This window comes from Electrona antarctica (assembly GCF_951216825.1).
Source record: "Electrona antarctica genome assembly, chromosome: 24".
NCBI classification, from domain to species: Eukaryota; Metazoa; Chordata; class Actinopteri; order Myctophiformes; family Myctophidae; genus Electrona; species Electrona antarctica.
Genome location: NC_136803.1, coordinates 19,599,719 through 19,609,226, shown reverse-complemented (window position 1 = coordinate 19,609,226; position 9,508 = coordinate 19,599,719). Strand labels below are relative to the sequence as shown.

The following is a 9,508-nucleotide window of genomic DNA, read 5'->3' as shown; positions in this document are numbered from 1 at the left end:
ATACGGACCCCCGTTTAATGGCATTTCTATCACTGGGACCCTTATTGTAAAATCAATATTAATTTAACTCTGAGAGAGTGTACACTCTCAGAGTTACAGACCCACAAGGGTCCATTTGGTTCCAAACTATCATTTAGCTGGGGACCCCCTGGAACTCCTTCAAGGACCCCTGGGGGTCCCCGGACCCCACTTTGGGAACCACTGAGGTAGAACACACACCAATAAGCCATATAGTCAAAAGTCAAAACGTCTTAAAACCTCTTGAGCCCCAATCCCCCGCCGGCGGGGGCAGAGGCTGTCCACCTCATGAACAGCTCTCAGCGGGTAAATGGGGCTGGTCAAGGTCTTAGGTTCCAACTCCGATATTTTTGATTTTCCCTCCTGGACCCCCCTGGGGTTTAAAGGTATATTCAGTGATTTGACTTAATTCAAATATCACTTATTTTGTCTTTTTTTCTGGATAATCCTCCCTACTATAGAGTGTGCTGACCATATAAGGAGTACCTCCCTGTCCCCAGTGAGCCCCTGGGGTCAAAAAACCCTAGTTTCAGTTTTGGTGGCGGGTGGCAAAGCCTTCATCCAATCAGGATGAGAGGGGCCTTCCTCCAATCATGATCAAGTGGGGGCGGGCCTTGGTGCACATGCTGTTGGCCTGTTGCACTTCCCCCCACTGTAGAGCGTGCATGTGCACATTTTGTTACCGGGGCGGACTGGGTGGTTTTCCAAATCACCCAAATCACTGAATGCTCCTTTAAGAGGTTTTAATATAGAAGTTTCCATCCAATGTAAATCTTGAGGTCAAATCACCATGACATCTCACACAACAGCTCTGAACTGGTCATATCCTTGATGGAGAGGGTGCGGCTAGTGGAAAGTTGTTGACGGATTAGTAAAATATTGATGGAATGATTTCCATAGCCTGCTGGAAGCGTGCAAAAGTAATTTGACACTGATTTATTTAGTGGTTTGATTATACCGCATACACAAATAAGCATTCTCAATCTTGTTTTGGCTTCAGGATCCACTTTCCCTTCCAGGTACTACTTTACCTGCATGACTACAATATATTTTACATCAAAAGTCGAAAATAAAATCAAAATCTACAAGCTCACAATGCGACACACTGCGAGCTTGTAGATCGACAATTTTCAAATGGACGAAAAATATATAGGGCTGATGTGTTTTTTGTAATACTAATCAAAATCTACAAAGTAGTAACTCTGAGATGTAGTGGAGTAGAAGTAAAAGTATTGGAAATTGGAAATACTCAAGTAAAGTACAAATACCTGAAAAGTACAGTACTTAAGTAAATGTGCTAAGCTACTTCCCACCACTGTCCACCCGCACATCCACAATAAGGAAACACATCCTCACAAAGGACAGAAGCCAAAAACACGTTTATTTATTTACATTTATTGATATATTTAATGCAGATTTGGAATGTTTTGAATTACTGATGCATTAAACGTGGAAACGGGGGGGAAACTTTCAGCCAGGCACCTTAAAGGCCAGTGATTCTCAAACTGTTCGTTTTAGTCATCCAATTAAGGCACCACCTGGATTACATTGATACTCTATACAGAAGTAACCTGACTCCACCAGATTGCGGCAGTATTGAGTTCACAAGTTCCCTCCTCCTGCCTGCATCTGGGCTCTCTCAAGCAGAAACGATGAACCAGGAAGCAGTGGGACAAAAATCTGATATCTCCATAATAATTTCGAGTTGTAGTCTTGTTTGGTTGTGTTTACATTTGTGCTGTGGCACAGCTTCAATATGTCATCAGTCTCGCGTTGATCCCACCTCTAGCGGCCGCATACAGCCGCATAACGCTCCGACCAGAATTGGTTCGGAGTACATCGTCTCTGCCCGAGAGAGACCAGACTCCCTTCTGGCAGAATGCAAATGTTGTCCTGCAGGGGGAGTGGTTCCACCAGGCTAATACGGAAGTACCGCTCAAGGACATGACGTTGACGCTTCACAAGTCTGTTTACATTTTCCGTGAATTAAACAAGTGTTGTGATTGGTCGAATTACATCATATCCGGGTGGAAATACACCTGGCGGATGTTCCGGCCCGACACTTTTAGAACCTTACATTTATCAAAGAAATGTAAGGTTTATCAAATCATGTGGGGTCCCGACCCACAGGTTGAGAACCACTGCTCCAGACTGTATAGTTTATGCCTTAGTGTTTCTATTTAGTGCATTTGTGTTTTAGATACAGTTAGAGTCGTTAGTGTATATGGCACGACTGCACCCTCTGCTGGATAAAAGGGTGCAGTACAACCAGTGGCTCCCAAACCTGTTACCTCCAGAACCCTGAACACATTGACTGACCACCACTCTGCCAGAGTAAATTAATTGATTAATCCTTATGCCTTTCAACTAGTCAGAATATAAGCTTTCAGTACGATGGAGCCCCTGAGCATTGGAAAACAGAGGTGTAGTTCCAGCAAAAAATAAAAATTTGTCATCGCGACCCTCCATTCCCTAATTATTGGCAGTTGAATAGAGCATGTATCGCCAAAAATGCAGAAGAGAGAACACGAAAGCCAAGAAAAAGCCATTTCTCCAATTCCAATAGTGGACGGTGGCTGTTTCACATGATTTCCTGCTAAAGAGTCGACGTCTTTGGCAGTCAATGTATTAAGAGACATGTGATGTGTTTATATATTTTATATTTTATTTTTGAAAATCTTTCAGAATAATTATTGCACAAAATGTTGGAATAAAATAAAAACTTATATAACCCATAAAAATGGGTCCACGACCCCAAAATAGGTCCCGACCCACAGTTTGGGAAACACTGGTGCGTTGTTTCTGTTGTTTCTTACAGTGTGTACTAATGTTTCTATTGTTTCCTTTTGGTTGTCATAACGGGTTTAGTGTGAATGTTATTTGTATTTAGTGCGTGTGTGTATATGTGTATTTAGTGCATGTGTGTGTGTGTGTGTGTGTCTTCACTGTGTCCACCAATAGACTATGCCCACGGAGGCCAGTAGACCAATCAGAGAGCTGGTGGCTGAGGAGGGGGCGGAGTTACACAGGTCAGAGTTGCAGCACTTGAAGGTAAAACTGGAGACCTGAAACCATTAAAAGAAACGATTAAATATTATACAAAAATGACACTTTAGCTATTCATGTATTACAGCATTATACACATGCTGGCCACATCCCTTTGGGATATGGGAACAATGTTGCCACATCCCTTTGGGATATGGGAACAATGTTGCTTGTTGCCTAGAGCAGTGGTTCCCAAACGTTTTCACGTCAAGGACCCCCAAATTGACACTAATTAGACCGCGGACCCCCATTTGAAGAGATATGCCAGGGACCCCCATAAGAGAAGATTTTTACGGCTCTAGTAGAGATTCTCAACCCCCAGTTTGACATGCATTAGTCTAAGAACCCCCAATTTATATTGTAAAGCTGGACCCCCTGGAACTCCCTCAAGGACCCCTTTGGGACCCCGGACCCCCCAAAATAATTTAGCAACCCCCCCGGGGGGTTCTCAAGGGTGCCATGGCAGCACACTTTGAGAAACGCAGCTAGGACAGAACGTTTAGACTTACGTGAGGAAACATCTGAGAGAGTCGACTGTACTCGCAGTCTGAATATTTCAGACACTGACGGAATGTCTGACCACCTGAAAAATGAAATCATGAAATCAATGAAATCAAACAAAAAATAAGCAAATATGTCCATATTTATTATCTCATAAAACAGGACGGAAAAGTGAGGACGCAAATTGTGATTGGCCGGAATGAGATACAGTATGATGATGTATGATGATAAAGCGCCCCTCACTTCACACAGGTGTGATTATATTTTTAACCGGGCACACCGAAGCAGACTAATGGTTTGCCTTCCAACAGATGACCAAGAAGAAAACAGGTTTATATTTTGGTAACTATAGCAACTAAAGTTTTCAAAAAAATTTAGTGGAGTAAAAGTGCAATATGTTGCCTCTGAGATGAAGTGGAATAGAAGTAAAAGCATTGAAAATAAAATACGGAAATACCTCAAAATTGTACTTAAGTACAGTATACTTGAGTTAAATGTATAGCTAGTTACTTTCCACCACTGAAAGAGTGGCCGGCCACGATTCAGAATGAGGAGAGTGTACCCATTCATCATCTTAAAATGTATACATGTTATGGTTGCAATTCTATCTGCTCGTTTCTTGTCATCCTGAATCTGAACCTGAAAATGCATTTTGTATTTACTAAAGAGCTGGAGAGACATTTGAGACTCGTGTTACTGAACAAACACTGTAGCAATTATTTAATCCTTATTTTAACAAAGGAAACTCACTTACCCTATAGCTGTTATACCACCTTTAAATGAATAAAATGACTATGATACAGAGACAGACAGATAGACAGACAGGCAGGCGTCTTACCTCTCTGGTAGAGAGTGAGACAGGCATCGTCATAGCTACACTCTTTTTGTTTGGTACAGCTGCCCGTGTAATCCTTACAGCTTACGCACCTTATAGCTGACCCTGTACACACACAAGCACAAACACACACACACACACACACACGCACACGCACACGCACACGCACACGCACACGCACACGCACACACACACACACACACACACACATACACATGTGTGTGTATGTAAAATGCACACATGCACACATTTTAGTTCTTTATTTGAATCAGCAAATCACAATTATTATAATTTTACAGGGAAACAAATATAACAGGGTTGACAGTTCATGGGCACCTAAAGATAAGGATAACAAACTGCCAATAACAGCCGAAACAGAGCAATAGGCCTATTTATTTAGTAAGTTGTTTGTATGTGTTGACACACATATGTGACAAATAAATGTGTATTCATAAAACAAACGTACCCAGTCCCATCAGAGCACAGAACAGCAGCAAGCAGAATCCCAGGGAGCACTTCATTTTCACCTCAGCACGGTACAGGAACACACACTGTAGAGTAGACCATATACACATGATACAGAGACAGACAGATTTCCCAAACTAATAAACATTGCATCATCAAATCAATAAATCGTCCATAATCTTTTTAACCACTTGAACTCTATAGCATCCATATTCTGGGGCAAACGTTATCCACAAATAAAGTCTGATCTACAAGTTCGTAGCCTACTTTGGCAACATTCTGTGTAAAGATATTTGGTGTAAACAGGAAAAAAGCGACCCAAATCCAGCTGTAATTGAGGTGGGGTTTTATTAAGAACACAGGTTTAAATGGTTAAAGGCGTTATTTCACTTTCAAACATGTTTGGGGTCATTCATTTCATCGTCTACTCAGGCTTTTGTGTTTCTCCCAGGACAGTTTACCTTGCTCGATTCATATTTAGATATTAATGTTATCAGACATGGCCCCCCTCCTATTCAAACTCCATTCAAATTAGCCTTGGTCTTCCCAGCCTTACTCATCTGTGAAGAGAAAAGCCTGGTCACAACCTAAGGCGCTATCGGCGGAAGTGTCGGTCCAGAACATCCGTCAAATGTATTTCCCCCGGATAGGATATTTTTCTGACCAATCACTTGTTTCGTTCACGGAGAATGTAAACTGATTTGTAAAGCATCAACGTCATTTCCTTGAGCGGTACTTCCGCCCAAAATATATGATAGCGTCTACCTGGTCTTGCCCAGCGTGATTCAAATCATGTTAGATTCATTGAAAACACCCGTCATTGGTTCTGGTGTCTGATATTGTCCTCATCTGGCTGTGTTTTTCATTCCCCCCCGCAAAAAATATAAAAATGAATGAAAAAAGTAATTGAAAAAAGCCCCCTACAAGGACAATATCAGTCACTGGAGTTTGGAGTTACAATGGGTTTGACAATTATATGTCGGATAAAGATAACTAAATAACGTAAAAAAACAGTCTGCAGCAACGTAAAAACAGTCTGGGGTGAAACACAAAAAAAGCCTAAGTAGTTAATGACCCAAAACATCTTGGAAAATGAAGTATCCCTTTGACCCATTGAGACCGGGAACACACCCGTGTCATTTTTATACTTTGGCTGTTCAAAAATAGCAAGCTCGTAGCTTGTAGATCTGTAATTTCTTTAGAAAAACAATGACAATTTGTGCAAATCTTTGAATATATATTTTAAAGCAATTTCTTTTTTTGCATCTGGGGGTCCCTGGAACAAAATATTTTAAGATGGGTGCGTCTTCATCCGAATACATAGTTTGAGAACCAATGATCACAGAATTATAGGTTTGTTAACCAATTCAGGACGGGAACCCCTTTTGGTGTTTTTAGCATTATGTTATTACTACAGATATATAAGCTCGTAGCGCGGCACGGAGTGCCACGCTACGAGCTTGTTGATCTGCTATTTTCTTTTTAATCCTGAAAATGTGGCTCAAATCTTTGAATATATATATTCTTTCACAGCGAACGTTTATAACTCAAATCTTTGCTTCTGGGGGGGTCTCTGAAACAACATATTTTCAGATAGGGGTCCGCGGCCAAATACAGATAATTCTGGGAGTCCGTGACATGTAAAAGGTTGAGAACCACTGACATAGAAACATAGGAAAAATGTCTTAATGATAATGTTTCTGACGAATGAGACGAAGAAACAGACAGAGAGCGTTGTACTCACCCAGTGGAGAGAGAGACCAGCGCTGATGTGAACTCTACCGCTGTATGTGAGACTAGTGTATGGGCACTGCTGAGCGGCCAGCCCCTGACCCTGACACACACACACTGTGTGTGTGTGTGTGCGTGTGTGTGTGTGTGTGTGTGTGTGTGTGTGTGTGTGTGTGTGTGTGTGTGTGTGTGACACAGAGATGTCTTTGAGAGCATAAGTGATTCTGCGGTCAGCTTGTTATAGGATTTAAGTTTTCTCAAGAGCTGAAGGAAGTTAATTAACAGACAGTTAAAGGTGATTTTGCTTACATTAATGCCCTCAACAACCCTGCTAACCTGCTCTTAAACCTCCTTACCTGCACTAGGTCATCGTTTTTAACGTATTCATTTTCTGTTTCTGTGTTTTATATCTGTATTATGTGTTGATTTTTAGATTTTTGTGTGATCTCGACAGCATTGCAAATGAGGGGTGAACATCAATGCTCTTTTCGAGAATAAATAAAAGGTATCAATCAATCAATCAATCAATCAATCAAAGGGATATTTCACTTTCAAATAAAATAAACATTAAAAACAATATAAAAAATACATTCTACATGCGTGGGGGCACGGGGGGGGGGGGGGACTGTGATTTTTCCCTTACTTTTTTTATTTCATTTTTATATATTTTTTTGTTTATTTTATTTGAAACTGAAATATAGATTGATTTGATGTGACTATGGTATGGATCATAGTAGATGTTGTGACAGAAGTCACAACATCTTTTTTCTCGTTTACTACTTTATTTACAGTTTGCTAATAAACACAGTGGTACGATTTCAGTTCACAACAAACACATTACATTGTTTGAGCATCTTCTTTCAACATTTCAGCATGATCAATACTCTCAATACTCTTGAAACAAAAGCACATTAGCATTTGAATACCTGTTCTGTGAACAGGCAACGACCACCCCCCCAGTGGCCCCAGCCCCTACCACCCCCCCAGTGGCCCCAGCCCCCACCACCCCCCATAAAGGTGTGAGTCGGGTGCCTACGTGACCAAACCCTATAGTCATGGCGGAGGGGAGCTCAGTGGGTGCTATTTTGTGTTCCTATTTTCTCGGCGGGTGCTCCAGCTACCAAGCAGCCCCACAGTTTGACGCCACTGTGTTGAATATCAGAGCCAGCAGGCGTTTTGGTGATGATATGAGGAGCGTGTCAGACCCTGACTGGTGTCACCCAGCACACCAGAAGAGACGAGGACAGAGAGGAGGGTTATCCCAGACTCTGTAAGCATGGCCCATCGCCATGCTGGCTTGTGGTGGACATTTTTGGTCAAAAGTCAATTTTTGCCACAGACATAGAAAATGAGTGGACAATAATATTACCAAACACATAGAGATACAGTAGCCCTGGATCACCATAACAGGTCTGTAACTCTGAGAGTGTACAAATGGAACCTCACAGGTCGGTAACACTGATAGTGTACAAATGGAACCAAATGGTCCATTTGTACTCTCAGAGTAATGTGGGGGCCTTGCAAAAAAAACGTTTGAGAACCACTAGCACTAGTTGGACTCAGATTAGATTTCTTTGCTAAACTGCATCGAATTTAAATCAGTGAATCGTATTGTATCGCCATAATGAACCAATATCGCCCATGTATCGTATCGTCAACCGTGCATTCGTGATACTGTACGTATATCATATCGCTGTTAAAATGTATCGTTACACCTCTACTAAGTACATAAAAAAGCCTTTAAAATACTTTACCTCAGAACATGTGGCGGTGGCTTCCACCACTGGGGTTGAACACGGGGACGGTCACGTCATCGTGTGGTGCTGCCGGGGACCGCGGCTGACCCCACGCGGACCCGGTCACTCCTCAGATGAGAGGACAGCACGACACAAAGAGCTTCTGTCCCCCGTCAACAAAGAGATCAACGATCACAGCACAAAACCACTTGTCTCCCCCCACGTCAAACACACACACACACACACACACACACACACACACACACACACACACACACACACACACACACACACACACACACACACACACACACACACACACACACACACAGTCAATGCCTGGGTGTCCCTGTGCAACCCCACACTAGTGTTGGAAAAAGTACTCACATTTTTTTTTAACTTATGTAAAAGTATCAATACTGCAAAAATGTAGAACTATACTCTGTTACAATTAAAAGTTCAGAATTCTAAATTTACTTTGAGTGAAACTACAAAAGTATTGGTATCAAAAGTACTTGTTTTTACAGTAAGTACCAAAAGTAGAGCGTTTATGCAGAATGTCCCATTTCACAAGTTTTCAAATGTACAAAAAAAAGTATACAAATCTTTTGAAAACAGCTGATCTACAAGCTCACAATGCGACGCATTGTAGATCGGCTGTTTTTTTTTTTAGCCGAAATGTATACAGGGCTTAAGTGGTTAATGTATTTTTTGTAATAATAATCAAAATCTATATACACTTATAGTAACTAAAGTTTTCAAATAGACGTATAGTGGAGTAAAAGTACAATATTTGGATCCGAGATGTAGTGGAGTTTAATGGAAATTGGAAATACTTGAGTAAAGTACAAACACCTCAACATTACTCAAGTAAATGTAATTTCCACCACTGCTCCACACACAACCAACAAAGACCTGTATGTCTGTCTGTCTGTCTGTCTGTCGCAGTTGATTTTGACAGCAAATTACATTTTTAGTTTTAGTCATAGTCTTTTGAATATAAAATGTTGTTTAGTTTATTTGGTCATCTGGAAAAGTTTTCGTTTTAGTCTAGTTCCATTTCTGCTATTTTACAACATTTTTTAAAGTACAACATTACATTATGTCAGTCGTTTCTTTGCATCATTTGTCATATCTGCCCGACGGCACAATGTTTTGTTTAAAAGCCAAACATGTT

The 9,508-nt window shown here is 41.2% G+C and overlaps 1 protein-coding gene across 1 annotated transcript; it reads right to left on the bottom strand.

The window, feature by feature from the left end:
* Positions 1-2,494: 2,494 nt before the first annotated feature.
* cd59a (CD59 molecule (CD59 blood group) a) lies at positions 2,495-6,645 on the bottom strand. The gene is made up of 5 exons (XM_079495612.1): positions 6,609-6,645; positions 4,866-4,950; positions 4,403-4,504; positions 3,573-3,646; positions 2,495-3,083 (listed from the first exon to the last, which is right to left on the bottom strand). Exons 2-5 carry the CDS (start codon positions 4,918-4,920, stop codon positions 2,961-2,963), a joined length of 354 nt encoding a protein of 117 aa, XP_079351738.1. The 5' UTR covers positions 4,921-4,950; positions 6,609-6,645; the 3' UTR covers positions 2,495-2,960.
* Between the last annotated feature and the right edge of the window lie 2,863 nt (positions 6,646-9,508).

Bases quoted from the DNA above. Each gene is read 5' to 3' on its own strand.
- cd59a (XM_079495612.1), bottom strand. From the start codon at position 4,920: ATGAAGTGCTCCCTGGGATTCTGCTTGCTGCTGTTCTGTGCTCTGATG. The intron at 3,647-4,402 runs GTAAGACGCCTG...TTCATTTTTCAG, and splicing joins TCTCACTCTCTACCAGAGAG to GTGGTCAGACATTCCGTCAG. The intron at 3,084-3,572 runs GTAAGTCTAAAC...TAATGGTTTCAG, and splicing joins TCTCTCAGATGTTTCCTCAC to GTCTCCAGTTTTACCTTCAA.